General features: G+C 38.0%; 1 protein-coding gene and 1 long non-coding RNA gene across 7 annotated transcripts in view; one reads left to right on the plus strand and one right to left on the minus strand.

Moving 5' to 3' along the window:
* Positions 1 to 260: 260 nt before the first annotated feature.
* On the plus strand, positions 261 to 19,958 carry LOC113961222. Of its 3 annotated transcripts, XR_003532249.1 has the most exons (4): positions 2,822 to 2,985; positions 5,711 to 5,799; positions 17,850 to 18,018; positions 19,520 to 19,958. It is a non-coding gene; the product is annotated as an uncharacterized LOC113961222 (long non-coding RNA). The 3 variants fall into 3 exon arrangements; XR_003532248.1 differs by lacking the exons at positions 2,822 to 2,985; positions 19,520 to 19,958 and adding an exon at positions 261 to 348 and having other exon boundaries at positions 17,850 to 18,176; XR_003532247.1 differs by lacking the exon at positions 19,520 to 19,958 and having other exon boundaries at positions 17,850 to 18,176.
* PIK3R1 (phosphoinositide-3-kinase regulatory subunit 1) overlaps positions 6,111 to 20,603 on the minus strand; it is a 59,724-nt gene continuing 45,231 nt past the window's right edge. For 3 of the 4 annotated variants that reach the window (XM_027671356.1, XM_027671357.1, XM_027671359.1), the window contains 9 exons: positions 17,115 to 17,217; positions 16,337 to 16,435; positions 16,029 to 16,209; positions 15,439 to 15,564; positions 14,288 to 14,430; positions 13,840 to 14,016; positions 13,669 to 13,737; positions 11,200 to 11,370; positions 6,111 to 10,756 (listed from right to left, as the gene is read on the minus strand). In XM_027671356.1, the coding sequence (XP_027527157.1) occupies positions 10,567 to 10,756; positions 11,200 to 11,370; positions 13,669 to 13,737; positions 13,840 to 14,016; positions 14,288 to 14,430; positions 15,439 to 15,564; positions 16,029 to 16,209; positions 16,337 to 16,435; positions 17,115 to 17,217 (1,259 nt within the window). In that variant the 3' untranslated portion in view covers positions 6,111 to 10,566. Of the gene's footprint in view, positions 10,757 to 11,199; positions 11,371 to 13,668; positions 13,738 to 13,839; positions 14,017 to 14,287; positions 14,431 to 15,438; positions 15,565 to 16,028; positions 16,210 to 16,336; positions 16,436 to 17,114; positions 17,218 to 18,593; positions 19,139 to 20,603 lie in introns of those variants that run through there. The other variant, XM_027671358.1, reaches the window with a different exon arrangement.

Here is a 20,603-nt window from a genome sequence, read left to right on the forward strand (position 1 = left end):
GAAGAAAATACACGTGTTGAATTGGCCATGGGCATGCATCAGTCAAGAGCTACATATGTATTACCAGATAGGGAAGCAATTTCTTTGAGTTTCTGGGGTCAGGCATGTTTCTCAGGTTCATCCTGATTTCACATCAGGGCATAAGCTAGCCACCACCTTCCCTTGCAGCTCCATTGCCACATAAAACAACCCAGGTGCATGAGTGGGAGCAGCTTTGGCTACTAGAGCTAGCTTCCCTGTCTGTGGCCAGAACACTAAGATTTGAGGACAGTCAAAATGACCGCAGTCCTTGTTTTTTGGCTGGAGATGAATACAAGAAATCCGATCCAGAAATCCTTAATTCGTACAGTAAGGATACACTGATAGAGCTGTGGTAGACCCACTTTGCAAGCTCCAGGGTGTCTTTTCTGGAAAACCCCTGCAGCAATGTGTTTTGCTTGTTATGTTTTACTGAGGGACTGACATGGATTTCTCTCCCTTCTCTAGATACTTTTCACAAATTTTATACCAATTTTAAGGGACACATGAGTTTTAGAAATGTAGGGAGTGTGGCATTTTGAAAGGAAGACTATTCATTGTCACAGACTGGCTAAGAAGCTGAACACATTTTCCATTAGTTAGCTTGCCTTCAGACCTGGGGCCATGTTAATGATTGTATTCAGCTAAGAAATGTCAGGTCAGCCTTAGGTGGTGCTCACAGATATTACAGTCAGGGTATCTCCATCACAGATGTGGTGAAGGGAGCATGTGCATACACATTGCTATAGATGTTGAGAAAATAAGGGAGGGAAACTTGTTCATTTAATTGTCACAGTTAGCCACCTTCCCCAGCAAAAGGAACTTCTTTGACCACCTTAACAGAGGATGTGCTCTTCTGTATGTGATACCAGAAAGGACATTCTTGTGGAAAAAATTTCTATCAAGACTTTAATAGCAATCCCTTTTCTTTCCTGTCTGCTCCCATCCTGAAATGGCTGTTTGGATCCAGCATTACCCAGGAGCTCTCACATACAGCTGTCATAAGAATGTGCAGGCACCCAAGCAACTTGCGCTAACTGAAGACAACTTGGGTCCAGTCTCTGGCCGCACCCTACTGGGAGCACATGTGGCCCAGCCAGATAAGAGGTGTTTTTGCCACTGGAGAACCAATGGACAAGACCTGGGTCATCTGTGCCTGCCAAGATTACAGTGGGAAATGGACGGACCATGGCAAGATTTCAGTTTTAGTAACATTGTTATTGGTAATGATGACCAAGAAATTTTGAAATATCAACATCATTTAATTGTGTGTGTTCATATACACTTGGCCTTTCTTTTCCTTTTTTAAATCAGTTTGTCCTCTCATCCTCTCTGAAATAATATTCACAGTCCTGAAGGAGTGTGGTTGTGCACATTTACTCACCGACTAGATCAGTCTGTTTTCACATAGGAGCAATATGCTTTTGTCCAGAAACCTACAGTGCCTACTACAAAGAGGTGCAGTGCTGTGAACCCATTCTGAGGATCTTATTCACATATCCTGAGGAATCCTGGCCCTCATGGGTGGTTTGACAGTCTGTGGCTTTCTTGTTTACATTACCTGTTACCCATTGAGCAACAGCTGTTTGCCTAACAGCTTCTCTTTTTTCACATCAAGGCTCCTGAATCTTCTGCCCAAAATGTTCCTGCCTCTGACCTGACACTGCATTTGCTCTAACCACTGAGGCTATTCAAGGCCAGATCTTCCACTTCACTGGATGGGCAAACTCCCCTTGCAGTCTGCAGACCCTTCTCAGTAGAACATTCTTCACTGAAAGATTTAGTTTAACTGACACAGGTATGCATATACTCTTGTACCCAAAAACCACCACAGGACCTTCTTAAGTTTTCCATAGATGTCTGAGGAGTTTCACACAGCTCTCCTGCCCTAAGGTAGCGCTCAGTGTGACTGGGAGGTAATTTGGCAAAAGTCCTTTCTATCTTAGTTTTACTAGCATAATACCCCACTCTGTGTCTTGGCTATGGACGAATTGGAAGGAAAGAAAGTCAAGTTTCCTAAATTTCCCCTGGATAAGAAAGGAAATACAGATGTGGTGACTAACAAACTGACCTCACTTGGAAAAAACAGCAGCATCTTCCTCATTCATGTCTTCTTCGCTGGCCACATGGCTGGCAAGAGACCAAGGTATTCCTCAGAAGACAGGTGTGTAGCCTTAACACAGGCTGTTGGAAGGCACTGATAAGCCAGGTCTGAGGTAGTGCCAGGTTTTTCCCTGGAGCAGGCAGAGAAGGCGGCAGTATCATGGCATTACTGCTTATCTGGATTCCTCTGCGTAGAGTCTAGAATTACAGCTCCAAGGTTGATATGGTTCAGCATCTTTTTGAATCTGTCTGTCACCTTTACAATTATCATGAAAGACTCAAGTTCTGTAAACCAATTTTAATTCCAGCCCCAAATTAATTGCCTAAGAGCAGAAGGGGGACCCCTGGTGGTCTAGTGGTTAGGATGCGGCGCTCTCACCGCCGCGGCCCGGGTTCGATTCCCGGTCAGGGATACTCCCCCGGGCAGATGGAGCTTGTCAGCCCTGTAAGGCCATCCATCTATGAGAAGGTGACTCTAAACAAACCTACGTCCTGAGGACCTCACTGCCATTGTCCAAGCTCGCTTGGCCCCAGCAGATGAACTTTAGGATTAAAGGGTGGGCTCAGTTCAGCGCAAGCTGTGTCTCACCTAAAAAATCCATTGCACAGGCTTGAAAGGTAAAAGACCTTTCCCAAAATCTTCGTTCGCGAAGACTGGCCATACATACAAGAGTAGAAGACATTGCAGCTGGTACTGGAGAGATTAAAATTGAACTGCTTATCAGCAGGGAAGAGACTGAGTTCATCTAACCTGAGGCACATTAAAGTTGCACATCTAGCATAAGCCATTTGCCTTGGCTCTCCCTCCAGTCAAAGAAGTGACTTCATAGAGTGATTCACTCCATCCTAAGAATAGTGCCTGAGGTAGGTGGGGTCAATCACCCTGAGGAATAGCCTGGCTCTCTCTGTGAAGAGAGTTTTGCCAGACGGCTTTGATGACAAGCCTTTCTTTTAGGTGCTTAAAATTAGATGAAATGAATCCCACTTCAAAATGTTCAAATTCACTGTCTTTCTGAAACAAGGAAGAGCAGCAAATTGCACCTGCAAACAGGTGCTGTTGTAAGTGGCAGCCTTTATTCAACAGAGTAATAATCCTGCATGGATTTCCCAGGGAAGGTGGAGGCTGACTGGAGGCCCAGCATGGTGCAGTCTGGGTCCTTGCTTAGAGGCTGTGGTGAGAGGTGTGAAGCTTTCCTTTTCACCTTTGCTCCTGGTATGGCTCCAGTCCTGATAGCTGCTGATTTGCATTCCTCTCATATTTCCACACCATGCTCTTTAACGTCTCCACTCAGCCTCACAATAAACAAGCTACAAAGAATTGCTATACCCACCTTTTAGATAGGTAAAGCTTAAGCCTCATGACCCTGAGTGCAGTGACAGGCATGATGGCATGTGAAAGTCATCTGAATCATGGCCTTGAGTGCTGGACAGGCAGCTGTGATGGACCATCCTGTCATACAGTCCAGACATGTGATTCCCTGTGGGAAGGTCACCACCAAACATTGACTCTCAGTGTGTCTGTTTCACCTAACTTCACCATGGACTACCCTGCTGAAGGACTTCCAGTAGTTACACCATAAAAAAAATAGCAAAAGGATTAATCCAACAATGTTTTATACCAAGCACAAGATTTGTGAAAAATAAAGTAAACCATGTCGAAAACAAACATTTATAGAGGATTTATAGAGGATAAAATGCTCTCAGGTATGAACTCAGTATCTTTCTTCTCAGGCTGTGGTCTTCTAATGAGATAAGAATATCAAATACACAACAGTGAAATCATCATCTGAATTAACTATATTCATGTCCAGTTTTGTCAATATTTTTTTGTTCAAAGACCTGAGGATGACAGGTATTAGATCCTTTTGTGTGATACCTGTTAAATTTTACTCATGTAAATATTTGCACGTTTAAATCAGTAGCCCTAAATGCCTCCTTTTTTACTATGTAAAGGTAATTTCTTCATAGAGGACAGAATGGTACAAGCAGAGTCCTTGCAATGCCACTCTGGCAGGAAACGAGGCCTGGTACAGCCACGGACAAAAACCTGCCTTTTCAAAGAACTATCAGGATGTTTCTGGTTATCTGATTGCTTGATCACAGGACAAAAGGCTAGTCTGTGCAAAGATTACCCAAAATTTGAATAGAGGCTGATCAATCAATATCTGTTTTTACAGAAGGTCCTGAAGAATTTCTATGTCTGGTGGTCTTTGTATTTCAGGACATAGGTCCTCCAAGAGATTAAAAAAAAGAGACCTCAGAACTGTGTCCTTGGCAGTGCTCCCACAGTTCCTTCTTTCTGTTTTTTCAGAGGAGATAGGAAAGGCCTAGTGCCTCTCGCACAGCCCACATCTGTCTGGAATCATGTGTGATCCCACTTCCCCACAAGCTGCCCTGCAGTGAAAGCAAACCCACTTATTTTTAGCCCTCTTTTCATTCAGGAATACTGGCAAGGCCCCACTGTTTGCCATTTCCCCAGTCTGCACCCTCTAAACTAGGGAATCGGGCCCCTGTGGTAAATATTAGGTGCATCCTGGTGGTAATCATCTCAAAAGGGTCTCCATGTGAACAAGAGGGGCTCTTCTCCATGGTGGATGGGAGGGCTACCTCCATAGGAAGCCATTATGGGCAGGGAGAGGTGGCCCAGGGCTCTAGCAGTGCTGCTCTCTTTGCCCCTGCCATTCTGTGCCCAGCTGCCCCCATCTGCAGCCCGGGGAATACCAGTGTTGGTCCATACAGAGCCACGCAGAAGGTGACATTGAGTTTTAAAATCTTCTCTTTCCTCTTAGGATTCACAGCTCAGACAATAGGAATTGTGTGAAGTTACTCACACATGACTTTGCACGAGTCAAGCAACTTGGGGAGGAAAAAAACCAAAATCCATAAGCATTCATAATCCTTAAAAATATTACACCCACTTGTAGCTGCACAAAGGTAGATTGAAGCAGTCTTTCATATTCCCTATGATTCTATGACCATCAAAGCTTAGCAAGAAAGCAGAGAGGGAAAGTGAGGGGGTGTTTACCTGCAGACAGCAAAAATAGAATGACATTTTTGCAAACTACTTTTCCAGTCTTCCAAGAGTGATTTCTATACAATGTATGATACAGGAAAGAAATCTGCTGGTCCATAGACTTCTGCAGATTATGATCCATCAGTCTTAATTTTTCTCCAACAGATGATGACGGACAATGCATAATTCACCACCTAGTTCACCTTATTTTTAGATGTTGAGTCTATGGCTGCACAGCTTTTACGTTCCTCAGCATTGGTTTGGGGGGCAGGAACAAGATAAACTAAATGTCTGTATAAAAGAATCAGCTTACTAACAGAAACAAGGCAACAGATACATGCATTGGAGATCTAACCTCACTTTCTATTAAGCAGGGTAAAAATATAATAGTAGTCCTTAATCTAAGTTTCTTGTAAGAATCTCTAAGGGCCCGTGACAATGTTGTGATTATTAAAAGTTATTCCAAGTCCGTGCTACCTGAGTTCATCAGTCAAAGGTATTTAGAAATTAGTGTGGGCAAATTTTGGAATGGAAACCTCGGACAGAATCTGAATAGGAATCTCCTTCTGCTTCCAGAGTGGTTGGCTGACTTACCTGGAGGACGTCTTTTGGGGTAAGATATGAATGGACTTAAAAAAGTCAAATACCATCCACCAATAGTGAGGGTAAGCAAACAATGCACTGTAGGAGGTAGATTATGAGTATTGTACTGCTTTTGAAATAGTATGAGATGAGCAGAACTGTGATTTTGACACTGTTTTGACAGGGGACTATTTTGGAGCTACCCAACTACCCCATTCAGTTCAAGACATAGGATGGCTGAGAGTCTGCTAAAACTATTTTTTCCCTAGTTCCCTCTAATAATATGAGCATTTGGGTATAATTTTCAAAGAAGGCCACATACAGACAGGAAGATTTACCCAAGGATGCTGGTAAAGAGACATCACAGTCCTTATGGAAGCCTCAACAACTGAAATGCAGTTTCAAAACAACCTTTATTCTGCTTGAAGACTTATTACAATTTTTAAAGCAACCCAAAAACAAGACACAGCTCCATCAACTCTACAGCTTGAACAAAACTTCGAGGAGGCATGTTTTCACAGTTGCCTTGTAAAGGCAATTTACAACCTGCTTTAACCTTCACCTCCTAAAAGACAATTTTAAAACAAAGTAATCTTAATATTTTAAAGACATTTAACAGAACAGAGCTTTATTTTTAAAAACAAGAATAAAAAAGAAAATAGCAGCATCTTGGGCAGCTAATGCAATCTCATCAGGACAAGTGCAATGTAACATTACCAACTCCCACAGTTTAGTCTCAACTGCAGTGAACACCACGATTCTACAGAAAATGTTGCACTTTAGAACCTTGTCCCATGGGAGGCATTGTGCTTTGAGCTGCCCATTTCTAAAGTGATCCTGAAAAAAATCAGTATCAGGACTCACTTTCCCAACTTAATACCATGCATAGCAAAAGCACTGTGTGAAAATTGGCAGAAGTTTTCCTCATTAGAAGCATCTGAATGTTTTCCCAAGCATTATTATTTCATTGCCAATTACAAGACAAAGCCATTTCTCACTAGAGAACAGCTGACATCAAATAAAAAAGTTGAAGATTTGGTTTTACAGATTGCTTGACAAAATTTCTTAGATAATGGAACTATACAGACAAGCTTGGTTTGAGGTTTTTTTGCCTTTTTTTTGCTTTTTTTAAGAAACTATCTAACAACACAGAAACTCAGTTTTCTAACTGTATCTGGAAACATGCTGCACCCACAAAGGTCTAGTGTGCATGTGTGCGTCTTTAAACAAAGTTAATGACATCACTTACGGAATTCAGCAAAATTATCATGTTCTGAATGAAAGGTGAAAGTGCAGCTATACTGGGATCTGTTCACACATTAACACAGCGAGTGTGCACCTGTGTGCGCAGATACATATCCCCAACATGCAAATTCAAATTTCAACTTAAGTAAATCAGAAACTACTTATTTTGCTTGGGAGTTTTGGTTCTCTTTGCTATGTCTCATACCTTTCAAAGGTCTTGTGAAAGAGATGCTGCAGTGCAGCATACCTCAGGAATTTAAAACAAAACAAAAAATTCACCCCCCCCCCAAAAAAAAAGGTAACAAAACAAACCCCTTCCGTATATTATATTAGTTGAAAAAGCTACACATCAACAGAAGTACAGAAAAAAAACCTCTGTGTTTCTTCAGTTATATCCCCATGCTTTTTTCCCCCGTATATAGTAGTCTGTTTGAGATCAAATCAAAACTGGAGTGAACAATATGGTACATTAAAGACAAACAACTCTGCAGTGAATAGGGCCTTTGGCAGGATTTACCTTTGTGCATTAAGGAGGGAGAGAAATGCAGAGGCCACACAATATGTAAGTACCAAATAAAACCCACTCATGCCAATTTGAGGGACTTAACTGATCCCTGCAAATTGCATAGACCCTGTGTAGGCAGAACATCTCTTTAAGAAGCCCTAAGCACTCATCCTTACAACACAGTCCTTATTTCTCACTGTTGCTTGTGCAAGAAAAGCAAGTGCCAAATCTCATACACACTATTTTTTTTTTCTCCTACAGCCACACATGAAGAGAAGTTGCACAGCAAACAGGAATTATGTTTCCATACAGTATGGAATTATATTCCATACTGGGCAGGGCATGCTAAGGATATGGCCCACTGACATAGCAGGGGTTTTCTTAATATGAGGAAAATTAGATCTAAATGCCTTAACTATGATAAAATTTCTTGACAAAAGCTGCGTGAAACATCAATTCGGATTACATATATTTTGCCTACAGAGAAAAAAATACAATTTTACTCTTAAAATATTTAACATTCAGAAATTAATATACGACCAAAGAATATCTTGGATGGCTATAAGTGTTAAACTGCTGTATATTGAACTAATCTGTAACTTGAAGCCCAATAGTATAACTGGCATGCTAGAGTAATTGTTGGTGCTTTTCACAGTAAAAACCAGTTATTGGTATACCAAATTTACACGGTCCTATAGGCCTGAAGAGAGTGTGGAATGAGGAAGGGAAGGGATGAAGATTCTACTTCTATTCAGGAAAAATATTCAGAATAATTTTCTAAGTGATGACTATCATGAAACATTAATATTTGTTGAATCGTGTTTCCTGATATAAATTCTAGTAAGAAAATACACCTATAGGAAAGCAAAGACAACCCACCAAAAAAAAAGAGTACAAAATCAAAATAAAATCAAAAGCCTTATAGCGTCAGAACTGAAGTAGCAATTTCAAAATGAAATGATAATATAAAGATCATTGGAGACTAACAAATTTCCTCTTATTATTTCCAACAGCTTATAAAGCCCTGCATATTTAGAAATAAAACACAAGTATCTCTAAACCAGAGCTCTTATGGGAGAACTCCATGGGTCTTGCTCTTTTGATTGTGTGTGTAACTCTCTTTAATGGTAATGGGTATTGCCTTTTTTAATCTTGGGGGAAGAATAAATTCATATGTTCACTTAGTCAAATCTTTTCCAAGATTTCTCTAAAGTTCGTTACTTTATCAATTTGCAATGTGTGAATTTCCTCAGTGGTCAGGACAATAAGTAACCATTGCAAACCAGACAGTGAATTATCCCAGAATTACTAATAAATCTGGTTTAGTAGGATTCATGTATTTGTTTTCTTTAACTGAACCATAATTATGTAAGTCTCTGGTGTCCTGAAGTTATGGAACTGTTCACTTTGATACTCCCTCAGCCTACAAACTTCTGAAAGTAAGTATCATAGCTTAATCATTTTCAAAAAAAGACATATTCCAGTCTTAATTAGCTCTATATTGTATCCAAACATTCTCAGTAGAGGTGGAAGATTTTTTTTCCCCATAATACTAATACAAAAAAGCCCCTAGGAAACGGATTAGAGAAAGTTCCTTCATATGAAATGAAAATATCTTTACATGCTGACAAAAATGCTGCCACAGGTCAAGAAGTCATTTATTTACTGTGAAAGGTGGATTCATTCTGAGATCTAAACTATCTACACTCTACACTGCAGTAGCAAAATATCCCCATTTTTTTCTGCAGTCACTATCAAAGAAGGATACACTATTTGTTTTTTGTCTTCCAAATACAAAGACAATTGTGATAAAAGTTCAAAATGCTTCAAGAAGCAAATGTAGTATGGTACCGTATTTTAAAGATATCTCTGAAACAGTATTGTTGGACTCAGTGATATTTCATAATGTTCATACATTTTTTTATTGAATAAAGCAGCTTTGAAGCTTATCAGGCACTGCCCAACAAATATTTCGTCAAAAAAAATTTACGAACTTTTTAAACTTTGAGCTAGTAGCTCAATATTCTATTTTTCTAAAGAAAATTGTAAAATATTTCATAGTTTTAATTCTCAAGCCAACCCTTGCTGGCTTCCTGTACATTAAAAAAAAAAGAAAAACAAACAAAAACTCTCAAAAAAAAGGCAAGTCCCATGAAACAAACAAACAAGAAAATCAGTAACAAAAAATAATCAGGAAAAATACTCTCAGGCAAAAGAAACAACAAAAAAAAGAAGACAAGGAAACAAGAAAGAAAAAGAAGCCTGTAGATATGCTTGAAAGAAGACTACTGCCTAAAGAAAATTCAGTATTGCATAGCATGGTCTAAGAATTCAGCTTTCAGCAAACAGAAAATGGAAAAAGAAGCAGTCTGGTATTGACAGTTTCCATCAATGATAGTTAGTCATCCAATACTATGTACATTATTATACACTGTATGCCACCGAGCATCCTGTTTTCTTCAGTCTTAAATATATTCTTAAAACAGGATTTTTAATCATCTAAACAAAACGCTTCCTGGCACTTCGCTATTACAATTACTCTGAACAACATACTGTAACTGAAGTCCTTTTAAAGTGTCCCTTAGAAATGAAAGTGCCATTCATTCTGCTACATATCATTCACCAGAAACCAAAAAAATCCACAATGCTGTGTGTCTGGATCCACTGAGTGCAGCAACACCATTCCAAGTTAGGTTGTGACCACGAAATTCCAATAACTGAATGACACAGACCTCTTATACCTTGTGCCTGGATAATCCAATGTTCTAGTTGGTAAAGCTTCAGAAGTGGTCGTAAACAAGCACCATGCTTAAAGGCCTCTATGTCCCTGCAGGGAGATCAGGTTTGGATTTTTCTCGTGTTTTTCTTTTCTTAATTACAAAAAAACCAAAAAGCACTTCAGATTGCAAACATACATTCACAGCTTACTACTGTGATCTCTCGCACCGCAGTTGTGAAGGAAATCTCTAGTCCTATCTGAAACAGCTTTGATACTGCAAATTCTTGAGTAAAGCTGAAAGAAACCTTTTCTCTCCAGAGGCCTCAATGTTGTCAAATCATTTCTTTAGAAAAAACCAAACAATCCGCAGTATTAAGATGTTCATCGCCTCTGCTGTGCATATACTGGGTAGGCTAGTGTGACATTGAGAGAGTCATTGTGCTGCACAAGTGATGTGTGTTGATAATGTAGCACCAGTTCTTTGAGCGAGTTGTACAAGTTATATGGCTCTGCAAATCCATACCCAGTAGGTGTTTTGTTTATCACACAGTGCTTTACTTCTCCATCCACCCTAAAAAGGAAAAAAAACAACCAGTATTTAATTTGTAAGTACAGTAAAATTGACATAGAAAATATGGTATTGGCAATAAATCTTAAGATGCTAGTCAGTACATAGAATTCCTCTTTTCTGTGGTGAGATAATGGTAAAAACCTGGGTTTAGTCCAAATTCGCAGATGTCATGCTGGCTTAGGGAGGCAGGAGATAGGCAGGACTTAGTAGCTGCATTGAAAGCAGTGTACCCATGCTTTTGTTTCCCTTCTGAGTGAGGCTTATCTGTGCAAGTGGTACAGGTTGGAGCTGTGTAGGAAATGCAGCAGCAAAGAGAATGGCCTCAGGACTTTCTAAACCCAAAGGTCCGGTGGGAATCATGCATATGCAAGTGTCTGTCTGCCCCCAGCTCAAGGTAGGCCTCTCAAATGTTGGTTACATCATTCACAAATTAGGGTACATACACAACAGAGCAGGCATAGCAGCCTTGCTTGCTGCTTTCTCGAACAAGGAATGTTCCATCTCGCTTTCCCCGCAGCAGATTTTCAGCTTGGCTTCTATTGATATTTCCCACATTCCATGTTCTCTCATCATGATGGGGCAAGTCCTCATCATCTTCTACCATAGAGTATTGGCTGTCAAAATTGGAAAAAAATGTGTTCGTGAAACACATAGCAGAGCAAAATCCACTAATTAAATAGTCTCTATTTCATATTACGTACAAAAAAAGAAAAAAAATCAGTGGTTAGTCCAATGCCTCCCTGGTAAAACTAGGAATGTAAACCAAGTAATATTGCACTGTTCAAACCATTGAATAAAACTAAAATATAAGCTCTGTTTCTTATTTCTTTGAAGAACACTCATGTAAATATGAAGAAGAATATAAAAAGATGTTCTGTTATTTTTCAGAACCTGCTCTGAGCACTCCAGTACTCCACTACTACCGTTGTCTGCTGTTTTGATAAATAGTAAGCCCAACAAAATCAATACCCTCTGAGTCAGCTTGATTTCCAAAGATCCGAACACTTGGTCAGCAATGAAAAAATCATGCAATGTATCAACTACAGGTGCTGCTTGGAGAAGCTCTGAGCAGTTGTACAGGTAGACGGATTAATTATTTATAGGGGAGATGGTTTTGTGGAAATGGTGCAATAGTAGAGTGCTTTCTCTCTCTCTCCTTATAAGCAGGTTATGAAGAGAGCATATAATACAGGGCCTTTTCTACCAAATCAGCTACCAAGGATATAGCTGTTTCAGAGTTACACAGAACCCTCTGAGCTAAAGCCCACCATGAAAGAAGATGCACCTGATTCAGCTGTGTGGACATCGCTTCGGTATTGTGCAGCTCCAGAGCTCCCCACTTGCCCAGCAGCCTGCACTGGTGGGCCCTGCCTCTCCTGATCAGCTTGCAGTCAGTCTGTGTTTGGATTATGCACTTATTCTCTCTGTAAAAGGCTTTTAATCAGTTTTCCTTGGTTTAAGGAAAAATGACTTCTCACTCATCCATGGTTCTGTCTTTCTAAAGATACTCAGAGTAGTCTACAGAAATCAGCAATCTCACCCAGAATTCAATTTTCATAAAGAAAAAGAGTTCCTCTATTTCATGTAACACTCTTTTCAAGTCCCTTATACCCTCATACTCTTTTGACCTGCATGATAGTCAAATACATGCAGTAGTGGCTCTACTTCCAATCTAGAGAGTGTAATTCCTGTATTTTATCCTGCTCATTATATTGCTGTTTGGTTTTTTTTCTGCATTACAAGTTCAGAAAAAGAGTAATCAAAAGTTTAATTTTTCAGCAGTTACCAGGATCGCTGGCAGGGAGAGTCACAGAGTGAGAGAAGAGGAAGATGTTCTTTAAACAGTTTCATTTACTATTTTGATGCTACACTAAAGCCATGGCGTGGCATTATTCTTTCTCTACTGTTTAAGTGATAGGAGTACTACTGGGAACAGGTGCCTACATATTTTACATCATATCATCTTTGAATTGTGCTAATACTCAGAAAACAACATGGTTTTAAAATGTGTATGTCATTTTTATCTCCTGCTTCTACCACAGCAGAGAAGCACAATTTCTAGAATAACAGTAAGAGACTCAATAAACCAAGCCAAATTAAAGTAGATGTGGACAAGGCTAGAATGTAAAACCACTGAAGAGTCATTGCCATAAGGCTGCTTTTGTTGTATATTCAACCAAGCAGCATAAAAGGCACACACAAGAAACTACATAGGTAGAAAATGTTTATACACATATTACTGAGACAACTTTGATTTTCCATTTGTTCATTCTTCACTGTTACTACTTTAGATATTATTTTGTGTCCCGCTTTTGTTAAAATCTGGTCTACATTCACAAAATACTCTAGCCCCTGTCAGAAGCTATAGTATACTAAATTGCCTGAAATGACAGAATACTATTCTGCCATTTTCCAGAAAAATTAAATAAATCACAAAACCAGAGAAGGCCCACTCCTCAGTATATACAAATTTATTATCTCCAACAGTAATGTGATACACTTATGTGGGTACCACTATAGAAGATAACAATACGGTAACAACAGTTGAAATTCAGAAAAAGGCTGCTCATACCTAAGAGACCTTCTGAACAATTTATCCATCCATGTCGCGTCTCTCTAAGATACTAACACTTCATGAACTTAATTTTGCTGGTAAGAATAAAGACACAAGTTACATTTCAGTGCTTTGCTATAGTAACTTGCTTATACACTTTCCTGAAAAAATGGAGAGTAGAGGGTGAGACAGCATCCTTTCCAATACTGGCATTAGCTAAGCTGTCATGCCTTAACAGTGTGCATTGTTAGTAGGCCTGAGATTTCCTCTGTGTGGTCCAAGAATTAAATATGCTTTATCTCACTTCTGTGTAAGATGATTTGAAACACCAGAAATATTTAAATCTTTCAATACTTACTCTTCTGCATTTTCATTTCCAAGCCATTCATTTAGCTTCTTTTGCCGAACACCTTTTTGAGTCAGCCACCTGGACAATAATTGTAAATAAAATTAATTTTTAGTCACAAAAGTTGGATACCATTAAAAAAACCACAATTTAAAACCAAATTTGTTAATTCATGATACTCACATCAAGTACTGATCTCTTGTTTTCCTCAGCTGTATGAGGTCTGGCTTAATGCTGTTCATACGCTTGTCTATCTCTCTATATTCAGCTGCTTGCTTCTTTAAATCTTCTTCTAATCTACGCCTGCTGTCCACAATTTCACTTATCCGAGACTTCAGTTTTTCATAGTTGTGCATAATTCTGGATAGAATAATGTGGTAGGTTAAACTCTGGTCTCTTACTCATAACTTTATAATCTGCTATTTATACGTGTAGACACTTAAGGGAACAGATTACTTCCCTAGATGTAGCTACATATTTCACAAGTTCACATCTACCCTATTTGAGCCTTCTTTGCTTACAACTGAACAACTTTAAACTTGTCATCTTGCTTCAGTTTCAGGCACACCTATACTTGGCAGTTTGTTTTTTCAAAAACCACACAATTTGATATGCAAAACCAAATACTGACCTCTGTATTTCTTTTTCATTTCCTTCCCGTTTAAATTTTTCAATGTACTCCTTACTGTATCTTTCTTGTGTTTGGCACTGCTCTTCAAATATTTTTATTGTTTCATTAAATGCCTCAATAGCTGTTCTTTTCATTTGAATTTCCTGAAAAAAAAGTAATTGTTTTTACAGTTGATATCAGACAAAGGGGAAAATTTATTGGCTTCTAGCACAGAAACACTTCAGTATGTTGTAAAACAAGACTTCAATATCCCTTTACCAAAAAGGCATTCTTCAAAGCCTTATGACATGGAGACAACAGGCTTGTCCAAAAGGCTAAAATGATAGGCTTTCCATAATGAGGTTTATCAAGAAAGTGGAACTGCTAGAAAAAGAACCAGTTACAATCTTTGCTTTGTATAAATAAATTTTATTTGTGATGCTTAGAGCTGTATGGCTGCACCCTTTGCCCTTTGTACCAACTAATGTCCTTAGAGGTACAGCTGACTTTCTGAAATAAAGGAGTAAGATACTGGCCTGAACAGGTCTCACAAGGTCATCTAGCCTATCCTGCCACTACACACCTAGTTGATAGCCAAGTCTTTAGTCATTCAAGTTAAAGTTGCCAGAAGTTCTCCACTTTTCTTCAATTATTTTTAGGTGCATTTCCTGCACATTTTAAGAAGCAGTCTTGATTCTGGATCTGAAAAACCACACTAATTCACTAGCACTTCAAGATGTGGCTAATAATTGATTAAGTTGAAAGAAGGACAGAGGTAGCTTTTTATTCCTGCACTGTATCTACACATGTCATCTCTATCCTGCATACATAAACCAGACCTTTCAAAAACTAATAATAAAATGCAATGCTTCCTGGCAAACATGCCCTGAAAACTCAGCTTGATGAGGTCAGTATGCAGAAGTGCTGGTAAATCCAGATAGTTATGTACTTGCTTTGGATGGAGTTGTCAGAGTTGGGTACAGGGTAGTTAAGTTTACAGGTGATGGGTGTTCAAACACAAGCAAGCAATTGTACTATTCCAGGCAAGCATATCAGGGCACTGGCAGTGGTGGCAGAGGGGAGGAGTAGGAAGATGGCAGCATGAATTCACAATAATATTCTTCAAAATCTACAAAGTCTTCCACTCTCCCTTTGGTTCAAATCTAGCTCACCTGAGATGTTCTTGTGTAGTCTTCATAGAGTCTGTCATATTCTCTGCTTTTTTCTTGGAACTGGGTATTATATTCATGTAATTTCTTTCCCACTGCTTCAATGCTATCCTCTTTTACAACTTGATCCTGGAATAATGAGCAGAAGGAAAGATATTCCATAATGAAACAATTGTATTGCAGAGATTTTCCAGATAAAACTACTTAAAAATGCCTAGATAATTACATGGAAATGTGATTCCTGTTTCTTCAATAGAGAGATAATACTAAATGCATAATACGCAAATGAGAAATTAATGACAAAAAGAAAATTTGTATTGCAAGTGTTTAGCTTTATACTGAAAATTATATATTTTATCACTGAGTGAGATACTTATTAAGATGTTTATTTCTTAATAATGTATCCACAGTATTTAAATTTTCAAATTTACATGCAAAGTGTGGAGTTGTTTTTAAACAAAAATATCAGGTTTAACACCCAATTTATTTTTTCACGCATTTACAGAACTGAAGTTCTTCATGATAAATGACTTCTCAGTCTGCAGTAATTTCTCAGTATTTAAGCGACACACAAAGAAAATAGACTAAATTACCTGCTGGTACTTAGATACTGGATACAGTAATTTTACATCCAGTTTAGGATTATACTGGGCTAGAGATTCATTCCGGTAGTGGTTTATTAGCTCGACCACGGAGTTGAAAGTTAATGGGTCAGAAAAACCATATTTTCCATCTCGATGAAAAATTTTGATTAATTTGTTATTTCCTCCTTTCCTGCAAATACAGTATGTTGAAAAGTTAGGTATACTTCAAGTACTATTTCCTAAAGCACGCTGTGTGTTAAATGCAGTTATTGCATTTTACTATCAAGTATTACAGACCTAGCGTTAACTAATCTCACCTTAGAGTAAGTGTGTAGTCCCCATGCATTTTGGTTGAAGCATCTCGTACCAAAAAGGTACCATCAGCAGTGTCTCGAAGCTTCTCATTTACTTCTTCCCTAAAATGAAAGCAAAAGTAACCAATCATTTCAGTTACTTCTCACGCATTTATTCTCTCACTGTACTCTAAATTTTTCTGGTTTAAAATAGGTTGGTTTTAGAAGCCTTCTAGATCTCCATTTTAATAAATACAATTACTCAATAGCTCATTTAAAGTTGCTGGAGAAAACTGGGATATAAAAATGGCATACTCTGTCCTCTCACTGCTGGACAAAATTATTATTCATGCAAAGGTCTTTCTGCTTGTTCATACAAACCTGTACAATTTGAGCAGCCAGTGCTGGCCTAGCGTACCTATATATAGTACAGTTAAAAATGTTGCTAATATATGGTACTTGTTAGTCTGATTTCTTAACTATTGTGCCTACAGTTGAGGTTTTGGATGAAAGACAGGAAGAAAATATTTATTTCTTGGTGCTGTCCTTTCATGCTAGTCTTTCATATAGCTATCTTAAAATAACAGAACAATCATTTTGCATACTACATTCTAACTGACTGCCAGTAACTTTTTAGTCATGTTTGCAATAAAACCAGCTGTAATATGTTTGTGCTGGAAAATATCCTAAAGATGATTCTTATAACTCTAATTTTTTTACACCTGAAGCATAATACATATACACAGAATAGCACAGCAAGATCAAGCCAAGCATAAGAAATATATATCTTGAGCTGATTTACCTTGAGATATCTCCCCAGTACCATTCTGCGTCTTGTAATGACATGTTGTTATTCATGCTATTGTTAGTTACGGTATTAGGTTTTGGTGGCTTAGGAGGCAGTGCTGTAAATGAAAGGGGGGAAAAAAGTTGATTATAACACACTGAGAACATGACCATATATTCCTTGAAATCACATGTTACTACATGAATTCTATGATTCTATGAATGAGGAAAAAAAAGGACTGGTTACCAAACAGAGTTGTCCATCACTAACAGTTTTTAAAAGACATTAGACGAATCAAGATACTGTACTGAAAACGAAATAATTCAAAATAAAGTTGCACTGTTTCAAAAAACTATGTTACTCTTGTAATAATGTATTATAAGCAAAATACAACACTAAACTCACCTCCTCCCTCTGTGAAGAAAGCATTTGAGAAAAAAAATCTGAACTTTGCTTTTACCTTCTTTCACTACCTTCAGGTGAACACAAATAATGAAACATGCCAAATATTTTTTATCCTCCTATGTAATAATCTTAGATGAATTTTGTTGCTTTCTTACCTAGAAGCTGAGTAATAAAAAATGCAAACCCACAGCAATAATGTATATTTCAAAAAGAACTGGGTTTTTGTGATCCTTAGCATTCTGTGCAATGATATGCAAAAGAAAAAAGGAAAAAACCCCAAACCAACAGTTTAAGAAACCCATCTGTGACCCAAATATCTCTTGTGTTAATCTTATTATTCTACAGAATAAATTATGTTCAAATGGCAGGACTGATTAAAAACCACATCCCCCTTTTCTCAATGTCAAAGCTGCATACGTATACCAGTGGGTGCCAGAGAAGATACTGCAGCACTGATTTAGTAACAAGGGGGACTACACTGGAATCAGCATCAAAAATCAACTCAGCTCTTTCAGTAAGTACATCATTCCTGTCCTGTATAATATGACCAGACTGAAAAGACAATGTTTTTAAAGTTGCAGTGAATGTCAGGATAGCATAATATTTTCATACAATATAAAAAAATGATGCTATAACAGGTATTCAATTAATATTGCTAAATTTTAAAAATATTTTTCCTTAAACAGTCCAAACCAATGATTTGTAATCAGTATTTCAGGAAACAAGAGTGATACTACAGCATCTCCTTTCAGGCACAGTGTGGAACCGAGACAGCAAAAATAATAATAAAATAAATACAATTTTTTTAATGATATAGTAGTAGGACTAGAACTACCTCTGATATAATTTAAAAAAACTATAAACAGGTCAATTAATTAAAAATTCAATTAAATAAGCAGACAGGTATATGTTAAGATGCTAATTACTACAACCATGCACTAAACCACAATTTCATTCTAATTTATGAAAAAAAATAATATTTGTGTCAATAACAAAGTAAAGAAATCCGACATATCCAGTAACAATTTTCCAGCATCTATTGCAAAGACTAAAATTATTAAGTCTTCTATAATAAGACTGCAGTTTTACCTGGTGGATCCATTTCTATGTAAAACATCAAGTCTGTGCCACAACTTATATCTGTCTTAGGATATTCTACATCCAGTTCTTCCATATTCCAAACAGTATTGTACATTTGTATAAGTTTCACTGAGTAAGCTCAGATACAAGAAAAGAGTCAAGCTTTCTTTGTAATGGTGTCTTGGAATTAATTTTAAAACCTATAAGGGGCTGCACTGTAACCTATTACATCATAATCCTCAGCCAATCATGTCAAAATAATGTCACCAAACCACTCCTGCTTCCTCATTTTGCTCTACATTAATCTTAAAACAATTTCAGTTTTGGAAAGAACCTACAGTTAGCATAACTGCAATATAAACCTGGTATTATACACAAAAGGAGCGAGTGAACTCTCCACGTCCGTGTTCCCGGCTCGTTTTCCTGACTTAGCAGCATGGTACAGTCCAATCCTCGCAGGATGACAAAAGGCTGATATGCTGCAGCACGTAGCTCTTGCACACACGCACACACACACAGGGCAGCTCCCTTTAGAAGCAGGTCAGTCACATCTCAACTGCATTCTCCTGCTTGGATGCCTGAAGTTTACCATTCAAAAAAGCTTTAAAAGGTATCTAGACCTACCGTACATATTAAAGATGCAGAAGGGAAAAGAGCATGACTTTGTGCATGTCCATTACACACTCATTTTAGACAAACATCCACACAGAGACACATATATATCCACATAATGAAATACACATTATGTTTTTAACCTGTGCAGATTTCTATTATTTTAATGGGCACACAGGTCTGATAGGGTAGATATTATTACACAAAACGTGCTTACTATAGAGATGTCTTCCTCTCTTATCATTATGTAACAAAACACAGTTCAAATCAATCTAGATTGACTGATTTTGAAATCTAAAAAGCAAATATTTTAATCTTAGCAGATTTGCTGAAAACATGGAAGAAAATCAAAACTGAGCAAGATCTTCAAAAGTGTTTTTGCTGCCTGTCAGGATACAAAAAGATTTAGTCTGCGTTTTCACATGGTTTCTCTACCTTAGTCTCACTGAGATATTTATCAAGTTAATTGTTTTTAAGAGTCCCTTGTCAGTGTCTCCTTCATCACTTGACTTTATGTCATCAGTATCCTCCTTTCACTTAGAAATATTCCATCTTAACTCCCCCCATCAGTGACTGTAACTCTCTCCCACCTCTTGGAAGAAACATGCACAGAACAGACTATTAACTCCAAAGCAGAATGCTATGTAAAGTAATGTGAATGTTTTATACTTGCTATAATCTATGGGGGGAGAAAATCAGAGACCAAAAATAACCATGACAAAGACTAGCTGTAGCAACTATCTGTGCCTGCATCATAAGAAATTCTGGAGCACCACTTCTGTTGAACACATTGAAATGTGCTCTATCTCAGAAATATCAGAAATATTAATTAAAAAAAATTAACACAATTTATATCCTTCCCAAATATTTCATACATGTTAATCCCTGCCTCCCTTCCCCCTCCCACCCCACATCGTCTGTGCCTCTCAGCAGGTTACCCCTTTCAGACAAGCCTCAATATATAACAGTGTATCTGGAGTATCAGAATACACAAAAAGATGCATGCTACTTTGCTTCGTACATTAAAAAGCTTAAATTCATTCTGAAGTAGACTCTGCTCTCTCAGTTAAGGTAGACATGTTCCAAAGATTCCTTTCATTTCCAAAATGAAATAGGATACTCACAATCATCCCAGATGCAAGTCTAAACACTGGACTTGAAGGTTTAGCCCATCTGTTACCCAGACAGTTGAGTTGCCAAGGTAATTATTTAAATTAAGCAACAAAGATTTCCTATGAAGAGAACTTTGCTGCATTTAGGTCTCATGTGGGATCAGTAAGATTTCATTCCATCACATAAAGATTTTAAGGAAAAATTATTTCACTAGACTTTCACTGGTGGCCAAATTTAGGACTCAACAAACTTGTATAATCAGGTTAGTGCTCAGCTCAGACTAGTCTAGCCTGC

This window comes from Neopelma chrysocephalum, unplaced genomic scaffold, assembly GCF_003984885.1.
Source record: "Neopelma chrysocephalum unplaced genomic scaffold, ASM398488v2 Primary Assembly neopelma1_97102, whole genome shotgun sequence".
Lineage (NCBI taxonomy): Eukaryota > Metazoa > Chordata > Aves > Passeriformes > Pipridae > Neopelma > Neopelma chrysocephalum.